General features: G+C 50.4%; 1 protein-coding gene across 1 annotated transcript in view; it reads left to right on the plus strand.

Moving 5' to 3' along the window:
• Positions 1–17,434, plus strand: part of TTC7A (tetratricopeptide repeat domain 7A) — a 159,963-nt gene extending 142,529 nt beyond the window's left edge. The window contains exons 19-20 of the mRNA XM_007944399.1: positions 4,881–5,083; positions 17,213–17,434. Coding sequence (XP_007942590.1) covers positions 4,881–5,083; positions 17,213–17,434 — 425 coding nt within the window. The remainder of the gene's footprint in view (positions 1–4,880; positions 5,084–17,212) is intronic.
• The last annotated feature ends 351 nt before the right edge of the window (positions 17,435–17,785 follow it).

A 17,785-nucleotide genomic window follows, 5' to 3' on the forward strand; every position in this document is an offset into this window, starting at 1 on the left:
CGTGCTGTGGCCAGGTGGGCCAGGCCTGGGAGAGGCTGTTGGGCAAGGTCTAAGGGAGTGGAGAACCTGGTTCCTGGTTCTTGGCTCATGCCGATGGAGGAAGCATCCGCAGGAACTGGTGCAGGAGGAGCTCCCACCTCCAAACTATACGCTGTCTGCCTATACGCTGTCTGCTGTTTCTGCCCTTTCCTCTTGTGACCCTGGGGGATTTGGCTGCTTCTGCCCTGGAGCATGGCCCTCCTTGTCAACATAACCTCCCTTCTCCTGTCTGCAGGCCCAGTGCTCCTGCAGCCCTGGGCCCCAGTTCCTTTGCTTGCTGCCTCCTCCAGGAAGGCGTTCCTGACCTTACCTGCCCAGGCCAACCCCTCCTGAGTTCCCACTGCACTCAGAATTGACATTTGTTGCCTCCACTGCCCTGTCTCAAGTAATGGTTTGATGGCTCAGTGCTCCTTGGCTTACTCTTCCTTTCATGGTAGGGCTGGGCACACAGTGCTCAAGAGTTGCGTGATGACTGCTCAGTTACAATGGCTGCCTACTGGGATCCCAAGGCAGCAGCTCAGGAAGGGAACATGACTCCAGAGCCTGGCAAGAGCATGGAGACTGGGGTGGCCCTGAGCCCCATCATGGCCCAGCAAGGCCTTCAGTTCAAAGCTGGCATTTATAGGCCTCTCCTTCCAGGGCTTTCTGTCTTGCAATCTCCAGTCCAGGCTGTTTCTAGAGACTAGAGCCTGCATTTCTCTTTTCCTTATCATGGAAGCCTGCCTTGTCTGTTTTCTAATTAATTCTCAGATTCTTCCAAATTCTCATCTCCACTAGAGAATGAGTGCCCCTTTGACAACCCGTGCCATTTCTAAGATGTTGCAGGTTATTTTTCTTGCATAGTGAACCTTAGACAATGTTTGTGCAAAAGACCCTGAGTGCTATGCTATAGTCATGGTCTTGATTAGGCGGGTTGCTTGGGCCTGGTTTGCCCACCTTTCTGGGAACCTCTTTTGGAGATCCTTTATCCACCCCACCCCAGACATATTTGAACTAGCATAACCTCAGCTCTCAGCCTTTACTAGGAAAAGCTCTTGGCACAATCACAAGTCAGGCTCTGTTTAACTTGCTGCACTCCCTGTCTATGTTGTGATCCTTCTGTGACTTCAGTATGCACCCCAGCCCCGGAATGGGGTAGCTGAGCCCTGGCCACTGAGAAAGGAAGGCTGAATGGGCAGTGTGAGTGGGGAGGCTGAGCCACAGCCCCCAACAGCATCTCTGACAGCACCTGCTGTGGTGTGCCCCTCTACAGCAAGGCAGGAAGTGCATACCTGTGTGCAGTGGCCCAGAATCGTCAGGGTTGGTCTAGGAAAGAATCCTAACTGGTCCTGGAGCAGTTGCTTCACTACCTGCGGACAAAAAAGGTTGTGAGCATCAACTCCTTCCCAGGGTGCAGTGGAAAGTCCTGAGCTTCAGAGGGAGGTTGAGGAGCTGGTGAAGCTTCCAGCCCTGCCTTTGTTCTTCCGCACAGAGGGAATCGGGGCGAGGTCCTCACCTCAGCCTGGTTTGTTAAAGTGGAACTCATGATAGCACCTGCCTCCCTCCAAGCATCCCTTTTTTTTTTTTTTTTTTAGGATTTGGGTGAAGATTTACAGAGTAAATTCACTTTTCATACAGCAGTTCACATATACTTTGTCTCCTGACATTGACCAAAATTTACAATGCAGCAGCTCCCCTCCCACTTCCTCCCCATAGTTACCTCCTCCCAGTGTCCATCCCTTCATACTCTTCTGCACCCTGAGCTATCTCCCTGTGCATAAGCAGCCCTTCCTTCTCCCATGATTGTTCTCTCCAGGGCATGTGTCTACTTGAGGTAAATGTTTAACTCACATGCCTGTACTTTGTTTGGCTGGAAACCACAGTTGTGGGTTCAATTCCAGACCTGAAGGGCAGCTAGGGGCCATAGTCTCAGTGGTTACACCAGGCTCCATTGGACCAGCAAACCTGGTTCCCACCTTCTTATTTATTTATTTATTTTTTTTGCCTCCAAATGATTTTGAGTTTTCTACCACATTGTTCTCCCTCTTTATGCAGGATCTCCTACATCCCTTCCAAGTGGATGGCAGTGGTAGCTGGGCACCATCTAGTTCTTCTGGTCTCATAGTTGTATAGGTTGCAGATCGGATGGTATACCAGTCTCTAGGACTGGTTGTTTCCATTAATTTTGGTTTTCTTCTTTCTTCTTGACGAGGAGAGACCGTTGTTGCATCTAGATGGCAGCTTCCTAGCTTTTAAGGTCCCAGTCGCTACTCGCCAAAGTAGGAGGTGGAACAATGTTTTGTATAGTATGTTATGCCAATTGAGCTTGATGTCCCCTGCGACTATGGTCCCAAGCCCGCAGGATCAACTACTCGGTTCCTCTGGGTAGCTGGCTGTGACCAAGTAATGACCATAACCTTGCCCCTTGTCAGCTCTACTATACACCTGGGAATTCTGATCATTCACATGAACTTATAGGCCCATTGTTTTCCAACCCTATATATAATCTTGGATACACTCTCCATTTAGACATACCTAATTGTTTAGCTTGTTCACCCATCTATCCGTCCCTATACCCATGTTTGCTTTCATTGACAACTCAGTACTGTATATGCAAAGGGCTTCATATTTGTTGTCTGTACTGCCCATGTAACTCTCTATGTCTTTCTCATCCTCAATGCTGCCATATTGGTCACTCACATTTGGTACATTGCACTTCTCTTCACCCAAATCAATATTTATCTCTATCTATCTAACAGCATTCCCTCCCCTCCCCTCCCACCCCTGGTAACCAACAAAGAAAATGTCCTCCAATATATAAACCTTTCCTTAACTTTTACAATAACAGACTAATACAATATTTGTCCTTTTGTGACTGACTTATTTCGCTCAGCATAATGCCCTCCAAGTTCATCCACGTTATGCGGTGTTTTGCAGATTCTACATTATTCTTTAGCCTTGCATAGTATTCCATTGTGTGAATGTACCAAAGTTTGGTTATCCATTCCTCAGTTGTTGGACATCTAGGTTGTTTCCAAGATTTGGCTATTGTAAATAGTGCTGCAATGAACATCGGCATGCATATATCTGATCTTGTTATGGCTCTCACTTCTTTAGGGTATATACCTAGTAATGGGATGGCTGGGTCAAATGGTATTTGTATTTCCAACTTTTGAAGGAATCGCCATACTGCTTTCCACAATGGTTGTACCATTTTACAGTCCCACCAGCAGTGTATGAGAGTCCCAATCTCTCCACAACCTCGCCAGCATTTGTTATTTTCTGTCTTGTTGAACTTTGCTACTAGTGCTGGAGCAAGATGGTATCTCATTGTTGTTTTGATTTGCATCTCTCTAATAGCTAATGATCGTGAGCATTTCTTCATATGTTTGTTGGCTGCTTGAATATCCTCCTTGGTGAAGTGTCTATTCATGTCTTCTGCCCATTTTTTAATTGGATTGTTTGTCTTTTTGTTATTGAGGTGTTGGAGTGTTCTATAAATTCTAGAGATAAGTCCCTTGTCAGATATGTTATTACCAAATATTTTTCCCAATCTGTAGGTTGTCTTTTGACTCTTTTGGAGAAGTCTTTGGAAGCACATAAACATTTAATTTTTAGAAGGTCCCAATCATCTGGCTTCTCTTCTGCTGTTGGTGCATTTTGAATTATGCTTGGTAGTCTATTTAACCCAAATACTAGGGCCCTTAAGTTTGACCCTAAATTTTCCTTGAGAAACTGTATAGTTCTAGGTTTCACATTTAAGTCTTTGATCCATCTGGAGTTTGTTTTTGTGTGTGGTGTGAGGTACAGATCTTGTTTCCTTTTTCTGCAAATGGATCTCCAGTTTTGCCAGCACCATTTATTAAACAAACATTCTCTTCCCCATTTAATGGATTTGGGGCCTTTGTCAAAGATCAGCTGACCCTCCAAGCATCCTTATAAGGGTTAAATCAAACCAGACCTATTGCCATTGAGTCATTTGTAACTCATAGGGACTCTATGTTAGGGTAGAACTGTCCCATAGGGTTTCCAAAGCTATAGTCTATATATTGCTCCATTTTTCTTCTGAGGAGTGGCTGAGTTTGAACTGCCCGCCTCTCAGCAGCTGAGCTGGGCTCCCAAGCTTCATGGGCTCAGTCGGCACACAGACACTTCAGTGCAGGTCACTGGTTTTGTCATTGTTCCTAACATCACCTGGTTGGAGCCCCAGCTCTCCCCTTAGCAAGCTCTCCCAGAGCCTCTCTGCTCCTGGTCCTCCCAGCCCCCTTTCTGGCTGGATCCCTTGGTTCTCCCTGGGGGTTCTGAGCACACCCTATCTCGTCCTGATCACACTGGGTGGAGTTAGTGCGTCACAGTCAGCCTCTCCTGGACCAGGAGGCCGCATCAACAGTATCTAGTTTCACCTCCTTGTGCCCAGACACATAAAGAACAAAAGAAGTGAAGAGACACTGAAAAAGAAGCCAGAGTCACCAGGGGACACCATCCACGTCCCCACTGCCAGGCTGTGAAGCCAGACACCCATGTAAATCATCACTCTCCCTGTGGCCTTAGGCAAGTTCCTTAACCTTTCTGTGCCAGCTGCCTCATCTTTAAAGCAGAGTGTTAATAAATTACTTGTTCTCCAGGGTTTGTGCGAGGATTGAGTGTGGCCATCAGTATGGGGCACTTAGCATGATGCCTAGTGTATAGTAAGCACTCAAAAACAATTACCTAGTGTTAATGCTGCCTCCCCAAGTAAGCTGTAACTCAGTGGGACAGTTTCAGTCACTATACCTTGGAGGCTGATGGGGGAATCTGTGAGGGGCCGCTGCCTCCAACTTTGCCCACTACTCACACCTCCCACTGCCCTTCTGGCTTCGCAGCTGAGCTGTTCATGGAGCAGCAACACCTCAAGGAAGCAGGCTTCTGCATCCAGGAGGCAGCAGGCCTCTTCCCCACCTCACACTCGGTGCTCTACATGCGGGGCCGGCTGGCCGAGTTGAAGGGCAGTTTGGAGGATGCCAAGCAGCTGTACCAGGAGGCGCTCACAGTGAACCCGGATGGCGTGCGTATCATGCACAGTCTGGTGAGTGAGCACCCATCTCCACCTCACCCCACCATGTTTCCCCGCTTCTCACCCCACCCTCATGTTCCCTCTTACCTCACCTCCCCCATCTTGCTTCCTCCCCGCCTCCTGTCCCCTTGCCTGTATGTTTCTCATCCCCTCCTTCCCTCCACTCTCCCTCCCCTGTGGCCAGTGCCTTGCCTGCTGTTCTCTGGCATCTGGGGGAGGTGGCTTCCTCCTGCTGTCAGAGAAGACTTTTTTTTTTTTTTTTTTTTTTTTGTAATTGGGTAAGAGTTGACAAAGCAAATTCATTTTCCATGCAGCAGCTTCATACACATTTTGTTTCAAGACATTGACTGCAGTTCCCCACAGTGTATCAGCTTTCTTCCCACTTCCTCCCTGTAGTTACATCTTCCCTGTATCCTTCCCTCCCAAGTACCCCCCCAGCTGTCTCCCTGTGCAAACACTGCCCTTCTGTTTTCCCACAATTGATTCCAAGGAGTATATACCTGATGTAAATGTTCACCCCAAATGCCTATCTATTGTTTGGCTGAAAGCCACAGGAGCAAGTTCAGACAATTTATTTTGTATAGGCAGGTGGTTTGCCCTTGGTCAGGGTCTGGGTAAATGAAAAAACCTAGGAAGGCTGACTGATAATCTTTGTGACTTCCTTTTTGCTGTAGGTTTCTATAAGGTGACATGGTTCCAAAGGGCTCTTTGTTGCTCATCAAATCCTTGTACTGAAGGAAAATCCAGATTCTAGGCAGATACCAAAATGCTGTTCTTTCTAGGGGTCCCCAGGCCACCCCCTCAGGCTGCATGAAACAGCCCCCATTTCAGAACATGTCTTACTGCTGGAAGAAGTGCATGATCTGGTTGTGTGCTCTTGTCAGATGAACTCAAGCACATATTAAGAATGACCCCTCAGTAGTAAGAGGGCCCAGGAGCCTAAGGACCTGCTGACCCCAGTTGTAAGCTTGATGCTCACAGACTTGGTTGCCAGAGAGGGGCCTTCCTGTGGGAAGGCTTGGAGGCTGGGAGATAGGATGCTGGTGCTCTCATCCTGACTTTCTCTCTTCCTGGGTGATCATGAGCAAGCAAGTCAGCTACCTTCTCTGAACCTCCATTTGAGTTATCTATCCAGTAAGGATTCTCTGGTCCAACAAACATTTATTAAATACCTGCTCTACCAGGTGGTTGTGGTATCAGACCCTAGAAATAGGTTTTTTCCTGCCTGTCTTAGCTGTTTTCCAAGAGCAAGTAGCAGAAAAATGGAATAATCTGAAAAGCATAAAGCCTGTATATGAAATATAATTTAGGAGTCCACAGCTAGTGACATATTCCTCCCTTGTTAGAGTCTGGGTTCTACCTCAGATATCTCCCTCGAGAGCTGTTTGAGGAGAAGGTTACTAGGGTATCATTGCCTTCACCACATGGAGAACATGGAAAGATCAGGAGAATGACTCCAGATGGCTGCAGGCTTATTGCCAAGAGGGGTCGGATTTCTTTATGAGTAGAAGCAACAGGGAGTTAGATTTCAAGAACCAACAGGGAGTTAGTGTCAGGAAAAACGTTGTAACTCTTAGTCCAACACAAACTCAGAAATCATTTGGCAAGGATATTGCCAAGAGAATGTAGACATCACTTAGGGGAGGAGCTGGACCAGGTCATCTTTATAAGGTCTTCTGCAAACCTGAAGGTGCTTGAAAATGGACTAGTGCAGAGAGTCTTAAGTTCAGCTCTTATTCTCAGTGCCTCATTTCTTTTAAGGCTGTCTAACTGGGGCCCATGTGTATGTGCAGCAACATCACCCCCTAACCCACATTCCCCGTCCACATGGCTCCATGTTACCTTCCAGTCTGCTCAGCAGCTGTTTATTTTTTGACGAGGGACATCCTCCTGCCTCCCACGATTCAGACATTAGCTTCTCTGATAAATGCCTCTGCGGAAGTCACATCCAGAAACTTGATTAGGGAGGTGGGAGGGAGGATGCAGGCTCTGTCATTAGGCCCACAGCCAGCCACTGTGTTCTCGGATATGAGCCTTCCATCTCAGCCCCTGAGACCCAATGAAATCCAATAACAAGTACAGTTTTCAAGTCATAAGTGTACCATTTTTCATTTATGCTTATTATTGTTTGTAGCTATTTTCCTGAAATGGAAGCAGTTTCCAAGGGTGGGTTTCCATGGTAACTGAACAGCTGTCCAGAGTGACTCCCTGCAGATGTGTTTGAAATGGTCCCTTTTCTCTTCCTGGGGTGCCTTGCTAATTTAATGAAATTGGAGCAAGTCAAAACCAGGCCTGTCCCTTCTAAAGTTATAGGCAAGCAGAGGGGCAGTTGGTTCCAGCGTGGGCAGCCCATCCCCTTGCCATGCGCTCTGTTCCTGCCAGCATCCCACACATATGCATAAAGAATAGCAAATTTCAACCCTGAGGAAGAGTTACTAAGCATTCTTGTCCCAAAGACATGGGAATGCTTTGGCATGTGTTGATCTCAAGTGTTCCCTAAGCTTAGTGACTTCCCTAAACTGGCCTTGGACTGAGGACATCTGAGCTCTCATCCTTGGGTATCTAGCCACAATTTACTCACATGATTTAGGAAAAACACTTACCATCCATGCTCCTGACAGCCCCCTTTGTAAAATGAATAATAACTTTCACTATTCCTAGAGCACAGTGTTGTTCTAATCAAATGAGGTGATACATATGCAAGTGCTTCCAAAAATCTACAGTGCGATACCAGGAAAGGCACAGCATGGACATCCTCCCTCTCCAGTCCCTCACCTGTGACAGACATTGCTAATCAATCAGCGCTTTTTCCCCCTGAGCACAGATATGACCTTGGGATCTTTTTTCAACATGATACAACATGATGGGAAATACTACCAGTCAGTCAAAGTCATCTTGGTGTTTAAGTAATGGATTCATTATGAAAACAGTCAATAGATAACAAGAGACACATTGTCTGGCTCAGTATTTGTGAACTCTGGAGCCTAGAGCACCCTTGGAGAGTTGACCTACAGAAAGGAACATTGATTAGAACTGGTACCCCGCCATGGGAGCCAGTCTCCTAGGAATTAGGACATCTTAGCCTTACCTCACAGCTGTGGTTTTGTGAGGACACCAGCCTCTGACGGGTACAAGGGACAAAGAGTCACTCCTCCTCTGAAAACATGGCCACCTCCAAGCCTGGATGGCTGAGCCCCCCACCCCAAAGTTGAAAGAAGAGGATGGAGATGTTCTTAGTGTGCTGTGCAGGTGCCAAAGTTGGCCCCATTGTCCCTTCAGTAGGTTCAGCTTCCCTGGGACTGTGAGTGAAGCAGGACAATTGGGGACAGGTTGGAGCAAGCCCTTGGGGGAATCAAAGGCTGTTGCTTTCAGGAACCAGGCTTGAGAGGTTTTTAAGAATATAAACTTTGGCCCAGGAGCAGGTTCTCTGCTCTCCCGTCCTGCTGCCCTCCTTGTTCTGGGCCCAATGGGAGATGTCCCTGTGGTTCTGGCTTCATCCTAGGCTCAATTAAGCTCTTCCACCCAGATCAGATGGGAAGGAAGCACTTTCCTTAATAGTGCTGTGTTGGGGATGACCCATCATGGTGCCCACAGCAGTGTCTCACAGGAGTTTGTGCATAAAGCCCTGATCCCAAGGCTGTTGCCCAAGCCAAGCTCATACACAGCCAGGAGTTCTTCCCAGGGATCTTCAGGAGACTGCAAAGTATGGAGAGAATAAGGCATGGTCTCTGAAGATGGAAATTTCAAATCAAATCACAGGAACAGGTCCTGCTAGACCCTGCCAGCTTCATCTCAGCCTCCCTCTAGGTGTCTGGATGTCCCACTCAGCTAGGGTATTCAGAAATTACTACAGAAGAGTTAGTTTAGAAGGAAAAGTCTGAATTGCACCTATTTGCCCCAGAAGAGACATGAGAAGGGAAAGCAGGGTCCTTCTGAAGATTAGCAGGGGCTCAGCTAAAAAGGGATCCCAGCCAGCCTGCACTCCCATCCCTGAGCCTGTCACTGCCCTGCCACCCAGGATCCCCTCTGTACCACCTGCTGCAAAAGACCTTCCAAGCCCAGTGCCAAGGGAGAGGGTGGCCTACTGGGTACCTCCAAGGCAGTGGGGAGAAGAGGATAGGTTGCCAGAGAATTAGTAATGAGGGGGTCAAGTCACAGGGAGCTCTCCCAAGAAGGGCTTCTTTGAGTTCACCTGGCCTTTATGCTGGGAAGGCTAGTGGCTGTTCTAAGGCTGAGATTAGTGCATCCCATAGGACAGGTGGCTTTACTCTGTTTACTAGCCACTAAAGAAGACCTCAGTCCTGGCCACAGACCAACCCACTCTCCTACCCTGCTCAGCTGAGCCTGGGGAGTGTAGATGCTTCAGTACAGCCTGTCTCCCCCACAAGAGAAACTCAAAAGTCCCCCTATCATGAGTTGATGGGTGAGGCTACATGATGCCAACTGACCCCTGTCCCTTGTCATGCTTCTCAGTGGCAAAGCTCCAAGTTCCTGCTGCCCCATCTCCCCAGGACCCTTCCTGAGGCACTCCGGCAGTGGGAGACCATTCTGTGTGAGCCTTGGCTCCTGTGATGTAATTCCCTGGGCTGTAGCTTCTGAAGCAACTCGGGCTGCCTGACCACATGCCCTGGAAGGATGGGAGACAGCATGCTCTCATCTGTTGCCCTCTGATAAGGGCATCCTGAGCCTCCCACCCTCTCCCCAGGCTCTGCTGCCAGACATCTTAAGTCCCACCACCCCTGCTGCTTCCCAAGGAAGGGCCTGAGTCACCAAGGACCAGAGGTTTTGGCTGTCCCAGCCCAGACCCTTAGGGATTCTCTGTAGGTGCAAGAACCCATCAGGAAGGCTTTAAGGCCAGAGGTGACCTCTGGCTGCACAGAGTTTCATCTGTCTCCTCCTCCTAACTGACCCCATCCCTAGTCCTGAAGGGCAGGACCAGACAAGAGAGTGACACTCCTAAGATAGGGAGCCATCCCTGCCCACTCTCAGCTTACTAGGGGACATTCGGGGTGACTTCCTCTCAGTGATTCAGTTTTACCTCCTCTCAAATAGGGCTGGTAAGTCAGGCTCTTTTGACCTCAAGGGATAGTTTTAGGGCTCCCATGAGCTGAGAGCTGTGAAGAGTCTACATGGGACATTTTTTTCATCATTTGCATGGAAGACTTGGTGCCATGGTCCTGATCCACATCTTTGACCAGGCTGGTTTCACTGAGCTTACTGTGGGGTGAAGATCTTTGGCCCAAATATCCCTCTGCTGTGAGAGTGGCACAGGATATCACCAGCATGCTGAGAAGGCAGGGAGGAAGTGCTGGGCAGAGTCAGCTCCCAGAGACAGAACGTGGGGAAGTTGGTCCTTCAGGAGGGAAGAGCATGGGCAGGTACCTAAGAGCTACCTTTGGCCATTGCTTCTAGGACTGGGTGTCTGGGTTGGATTGGGAGCCCAGTTTCAGAGCTGCAGAGCTATCTGGAGGTTTGAGTACAACTTTCAAGTCCTGACTGACCTGGACTTGAGTCCAGTTTTGCTTTTACTTGCTATCTAACCTGGGCCAACTTCCTTAAGCTCTCAGAACTGCCTCTATAAAATGAGGACCACAATGCCAAGCCCCTGGGGCTATTGGTAGAGTGAGGTTCGTAATTTGGTGAGTTGATGGCCTAGTAGTTATGGCTGTTTTTGCTGTTTGTTTTTGAAGCATGGCTCCTAGGCCATGTTCAGACGCTCTGGGTTGGCAGAAGAAAGAACAGGCCCTGAACCAAGATGAGAGACTCACTGTGACAAAGCTGGCCTCCCTGAGTCCACCGTGTACAAGCCCATCTGGGGCCAGGCATAGACCATGATAGGCTGTTGACATGTGGGGTGGCGGGCACAAGGCTTGGGTGTAAGGCTTGGTGTGACCTTTGCTAAGAATGAGGGCAGTGCCTAGTAGGGAGACTCTTGAGTTGAGAATCAAGAGGCATTTCAGACCTTTTTATGTAATCTTTGTGTTGATTAAGGTTCTCTTCAGCTCAGGCTTGGCATCTCTGAGGCTGCAAGCTCTCGGGTGGACCTGCTTGGCCCTGCAGTCAGCCATAGTCACACCCAGCTTCAACGTCTGATTCCTGGCTTAAGGAGGAAAGGTGTTGGGAACAGCTGACAAGTGAAAGTTAGTGCCCAGCCTTTGGAAGGCTGCCTGACACTGGACAAGGCCAGCAATGCACAGACCATGGAGGTCTCTGGTTCCTGGGCCCTGGGCCTTTGCTCTGGGCTTCTCCCTCCTTGCTCTGTCTTCCTGAACTGTAGCAAGTGACTTAGAGGGTCCAAGCAGCCTGAGGAAATGAGAGGACTCTGAAGTCTTACCCTCTGCTTCTCTGTGTGTGTGTATGTGAGAGTGTGTGTGTGAGTGTGTGTGTGTGTGTGTACACAACTGAGTTCTACTTAGATTCATGTATGCAGCCTCTCATCAATGGAGTCTGAACCTATCTCACTGGCTCCAGACAAGCAGACACAGAGTATTGCTTCTGTTTGGCAGGGAAGTTCATTAGGAATTCTTATTGATCATTGGACTTCCTACTCTGAGGTAGTTTTTTGTAGGCTATCTTTCTTCACCCCTCCCCATTCTACCTGAGGTCTATACTCCCTGGTGGAAAAGTGGAGAAGGTTGCAGAGGCTCACTGTGTGTGTTAGGGGAGGGTTTGGGGGGGTGGCACAAAAGAATGTCCCAGCAGCATGGTTCTCAGTGGTGTTCCAAGTTCCCTCTTTACCCCACCTTGTCCCTGGGCTAACAGACCCTCTTGCATATACCCTGAGCCTTGGCCCTGAGCACAGAAACCTTCAAGAAAACAAAGGCCTGTTCCTCTGACTGTGGTCAGAACTGTTAGAAAACCTTAGGCTTGTGTAGGCCCCTGAAGTCTACCACCAACTCTCTGATAAGGAATGAGGAGAAAGCATTTTCTAAGCCTGTCACAGATTCAGGTCAGAAATTACTTTCTCTTGTCTCAGTGAGGGCTGCACTGTTGATATAACTAGCATCAGAATCCATTTTGTCAATTTTTCCCCCTTGTCTAACTGGCCCCCACACCCCCTCTCAAACAGGCCATCACCACCCCCGGTAGCCATTACCATCATAAAGCTGTCTCCTTAGAGAGGAGAACTTCTCATTCCCCAATCACAGGGTGTTTACTTCTAGACTCACCAGCCTAGAAGACTAAGGTCCTAGGAAGTCTAGGAACTTCTCAGCAGGTCCTCTTCCTCTGCGAGCCTAGGGGGCCCACAACGTGAGCATTTCAGCCAGGCCTCAGGCTGAGTCTAGCAGGATTTATACCTCTTCTCACCACAGGGGACTGGGGCCAGCCTGTGTGCTTGGAGCTGTCCCAGCCCCAGCAGAGATGTGATGGGGGATGTGGTGGTGCAAGGGGGCTGGGTCTTGGACAGCAGGTTCCCAGTCTGGTTGAACAGGTTGATGCTGACACACCTGAAAGAGCCCGGAATGTCGACAAGCGCCCCGGCTGGAATGTGGCGCAGAAAGTCCAGATGCAGAGCCCCAGATGGCCCAGGTGTGCCAGAGCCTCCCTTGCAGGGTGTGTCAGTGCTTAGGGTGGGTGAAGGGAGGGAGCCCTTCCTGTAGAGCAGACTCAGAGAGCCCCCAGGGCTCCTTCCTGAAGCACCAGTGTCCCCAGGCAGAGGCCTCAGGGACCAGGAGGCTCCAGCAGCCTCCAGCTGATTCTGGACTTCCCAGCTGGAAAGGCTGTTACAGAATCCCAGGAATGTGCTTTGAGCTCAGAAAGAAAATTCCCAAAATAACTTGTATAAATACTTGAGGGAAGGGCGGGGAGGAGCTCTCAGCCTGACCGCATTTGCCTAGCACTCGCATTTGCCTAGCACTCTATTTCCCAGGGCAGCCCTCCCCCTTCTCAAAAAAAGAAGGAAAATGCTTACGCACCCGGGCCTTTCTGCTGCTCTGGGGGACATTGTCAGGCTGTGCCTTAATAGGGTGGAATGCTGTATGGGGGCAGTTCTGAAAAAGGAAGGTAGGACCTCTTCCCTTAGGCCCCTGTTCTAAGCTGCAGTCCTTGTCCTTGCCCTGACAGGAGATTCTTCTCAGAGTCACCATACAAATGGCAGCAACCAGACCCAAGCAGGACAGCTGATCTCCCTGGCCTGAAGAGTAAGGCTTTGCCAGGCTCAGCCTGATAGCATCCCCCTAGCCAGAGAGTCCAGGTCAGCCCCTGGCTCTGTGTCCAGGATCCTCCCACCAAACAAGCACCACTGAGGTTCTGTCCTGTGACCCTGCCCCTCTCATCCTAGATATGGGCATAGACCACGTACAACAGCCCCACAGTGGCCAAGCCTCCAGATGAGACTCCAGGTGGTCGTGGGGATGGGAGAGGCAGCATCCTCAGGGAGGGCCACCTGGAGGCCTGCCTAGGAGAGATGTGACCAGGTGATCCCTCCCTGAGATCCAGGAAGGGAGGGAAGAAGGAATGGGTGGAGTTGGGAATTTCTGGGAACTTCCCTTACAACCCTGCCCCTCTCTGAAACTTCAATGGCTCTAATCAACCTACTCTCCCCATCCCTTTTTTAGACCCAGAGCTTAGTAACTATAGACCTTTCTGATCCTTGTGGTAGTTGGCACAAGTTGAGGAGGGGCTACAAGCCGAGAGGCACTCAGCAGGTCTGGTCTCCAGGCTTAGGACAGGGCATCCCCATAGCAGAGTGGAGTGGTGAGGAGTCGGCACAGACATTTGGATGGGATGGAGGTCCTGGTTCTGAGTTTCCACCATCTTGGAAACCTGTTCTCTGGGCAGCTGGGGGCAGGGGCAGAAAGGTGTCAGCAGACTGTGGGCACAGGGCTGGCCTGGGTGCAGAGCAGGTGAGCCCTCACATCTTCCTGGGCCTGGCCCCAGCCCAGTTGTCAGGCAGCAAACAGCTCAGAGTTGCTACCAAACATGAACCCGACTGGTGTCAGGGGCAGATGGCAGCAGATCCTGTTACAGGCTTCAAGCCTCGGGGCCCCAGCCTGACCCCCACCCGGTGTCTCCTTTCAGGCTCTAAGGTTGTCACCCCAGGGTGTGTATGGGCCAGGGGGTGGGGTAATCCACCCCAACCCACAATCATCCCCCACAGAGAGGCTCACTGCTCTCCTGGTCAACAGAGAAGTCAGCTGTTCCACCCTCCCCCCAACCCTGTAGGACCCTCTGCCTAACTTGGGGAAATTTGTATGCTATCCGCCCACCATGTGCCCCTGAATGTTTTCAAATATGTCATCAGAATCCGCACAGTAGCCCTGGGAGGGAGGACTGTTCTTGTCCCTGGCTTCCGGATGAGGGACCATGGAAATGGCCGCCTGCCCATGGTCAGAGCACTCATTGGTGTTGGTAGCAGAGCTGGATCCCCCTGTGGGCAACTGGCTGTGGGTCCCCTGGCTGTTTCTTTACACAGAGCCCACAGTGAGGACCCACTGCAAACCTTCCAGACTGAGAGTAAAGCCAGCACACACACCCTGCAGCCTGTAGACACATCTGGCCTCTTCCCAAACGCCCACATGCTTCTCCAGAGCAGGGGTTTTCAGACTTGTTTTTAGCATCATAGCCCTTGTTTTAAACAAAATCTCGTGTGGAGGCTCAATATAGAAAACATAGTGTGTGATAGCCGCTCAAGCCCCTGCCCTCCCTGTGGAGACTTTTGGCTCGGGAAGCCCCAGTGGCCTTCCCCTCTGTCCTCCATCGCTCCCCGACGCACAGCACTCCCAAGCCTCAAAACCTTCCATTTTTGGTGCTTAATTTTGGTGTCTGGCGGCCTGTTGTCTCGCCTCCCTTCCCTCCTCCCTGAGGGCCTGGTTCCACTCTAAGCTACTCAGGTCCTCCTCTTAGGCCATGTGGGCCGAGTGGCTTGGCCTGGTGCCCTGCTGGCCAGACTGGGCACTGTCCCCTGGTCCTGGGCACCCTGAGTCAGCACCACTCCCATCTGGCCTGAGCTCGGCTGGCCTGAGGCTCTACATTCCTCCTATAGTCCTCCCCCTCATCTTCGTGGTTCCTTGGGTATGGCTTTGCCAGGGGTTGATAGAGGCATGGTCAATATGGCCCCTCTTTCCCCATCCCCTGGACCTCTAGCTTCTGGGGTGGGGCGGGGGTGCTTTTCCTTGGATATCCTAAGTGCCATCTTTCACTCTTGACTAATTGGTCATATTCCAAGCTCTCAGAGGACTTAAGAAATCAAGCATATGCATCTTCCCCAGTGGGTCTCCATAGCAACAGAGGGCCTAACTCTGGGGAGTGCAGTGAGGAAAATGTTCTAGCTAAAAATGTACGTGGCCGTCAGTGGGCGGGCATCAGAGAGGGGGCTCTAGGCACAGAGAAGGCAGCTGCCACCCGCACCCTGGGCCCTGCCTGTCCAAGAAGTTGGTGGTGTTACGGCTTCATCTCATGTCTCTAAACGACCCCTGTGCTTCAGGGGCCAGGAACAGAGATCAGTGCAAAGCGACCTTCTGCCCCCACCCCCTCAACCTGCTTACCACCCTGTCCTCCTCCTGCACCCTTCCAGTGTGGGTGGGAGAGGATGTAGAGGGGACAGGGTGCCAGTTTCACTTCCCATCCCCTTTTCGTGACAATTCCTGTCACTGCTCCTCTCTCTGGCAACAGGATTGTTTGAACCAAACAGCAGGACCACGCTTCCCAGCATGCTCCTGATCTGTTCTTCCAGAGCCTTCTTCTCTGAGTTGATCCAAGCCTTTCGCCCAGCACCAGGGCTTCAAACAGGTTCTTTCTGGTATGAACCCCCTGCCGAGAATTTGCATTTCCACCCCAGATATACAGAATCTTGTTAAAATACAGCTTCTGATTCTGAGGACTCCTGTTGTTCTCACCTGCCAGTGAGACTGGGCTGGGTGCTTAGGTCATAGGACCCAGAGGCCCCCAGGAAGACCATCTGCTTGATGAAGCAAAGAAGCTGCCCCCTAAGAAAAATGGAGAAAACCAAAGATGCTTGGAAACAATTAGTCTAAAGAACTAGTGGACCATTGCAAACCTCAGCCTATATGACCATGAGATCAGATGAACTAGATGGTGTCCGGCTACCACCATCAACCACTCAGAAAGGGATCAGTGCAGGAGATCTTAGATGAAGTAGGAGAACAGTGTGGAACAAAACTCAAAATCATAAAAAAGACCAGGTTTACTGGTCTGATAGAGCCTAGTGAGACCCCCAAGACTATGGCCCATAGTCCCTTCGGGTCTGGAATTGAACTCACTCCCTTGGCTTCCACCCAAACAGTAGACATATGGGGTGAACATTTACATCAGATAGATGTACTCCATGGAACGATCAATCATGGGAGAACAGAAGGATAGTATTTGCACAGGAAGATGGCTCAGGGGTCAGAAATGCACAGGGAAGGACACAGGGAAGAGGTAACTACAGAGAGGAAGTGGGAAGAGAGCTGTTACACTGTGAGGAATTGCAGTCAGTGTCATGAAACAAAATATGTATGAACTACTATATGGAAAATGAATTTGTTCTGTAAACTTTCACCAAAATCACAATAAAAAATTTTTTAAAAAAGCAGCAGCTGCCCCCTCTCACTAACAAGCTTGAGTACCTCCTCTCTGGTTGTCATGGGTGAAGCCATTTAATGGACATTTTCACCCACTTGATCCCTGGGGCGAAGGTGCAGGCAGCTCCAAGATGCAAGCAGCAAAGACCGTGAGAACAGATGTGGTTTTTGTGCTTATTGAGCACTCCCGGTGGGCCAGACACAGTTCTGAGTGCTTTACACATACTGACTCATTTAAATTTCTCAACGACCTTAGGGATGGATACTATTTTACCATTTACAGATGAGGAAACAGAGTCAGAGGGTTGTGTGACTTCCCCAGGATCCCCCAGACTGAAAGGCAGGTCTGTTGACTGAAAGCCTGTGCATGGGAGGTCAGGAAGAGCAGAATTCCTGCCAGCACCTCTGGGAGCCTGGGGCTGAAGAAGGGCCTGGATGGAAATGGGCAGGATCTTCATGGGCGCAGGGTCAGTTGATGTTGCCCTAGCCAGAGACACAGGGGACCTCTCTGGCTGCTAGCAGGGCTGGTGGCAGCGGGCAGGCTCCTTGCCTCAGTTGCTCAGGTGACCTGGTCCCTGGATGTCCTCATTAACTCTGCCTTGTGCTTGGTCCACAGGGCCTGATGCTGAGCCGACTGGGCCGCACGAGTCTGGCCCAAAAGGTGCTGCGGGACGCCGTGGAGAGGCAGAGCACCTGCCATGAGGCCTGGCAGGGCCTGGGTGAAGTGCTTCAGGCCCAGGGCCAGAGTGAGGCTGCCGTTGACTGCTTCCTCACCGCCCTTGAGCTGGAGGCCAGCAGCCCCGTGCTGCCCTTCTCCATCATCCCCAGAGAGCTCTGACGGCCGCTGCAATGCAGGGAGCCCAGGACGGAGGGACGGTGGCACCTCAGGTGGTGGGCCTCAGGGAAATACATCTCTAGTGAGCACCTCCACCGGCTGCAGCCCTGGTCCTCCTGGTCTCCTGCCTTCTCTTTCCCCCCAAAGCCAGGTGGGCCTGGGAGTTGCTCATCTGGAGCTGACTGGAGAAGATTTACATCAGAAGCAAATCCCTTGTTCCTTGGAACTCAGCCATCTGTGCAGCATATCTGGGCAGGGAAATAACTAGGAGGCCACATCTCCACAGGGGCCCCTCCTGGAGATTGCGCATCACCTGCATGTACACTAAGGGTCTGTGTTTTTCAGGTACTTCCT

Source organism: Orycteropus afer, unplaced genomic scaffold (assembly GCF_000298275.1).
Source record: "Orycteropus afer afer isolate SDZICR_OR568_19922 unplaced genomic scaffold, OryAfe1.0 scaffold00124, whole genome shotgun sequence".
In the NCBI taxonomy this organism is placed as follows: domain Eukaryota; kingdom Metazoa; phylum Chordata; class Mammalia; order Tubulidentata; family Orycteropodidae; genus Orycteropus; species Orycteropus afer.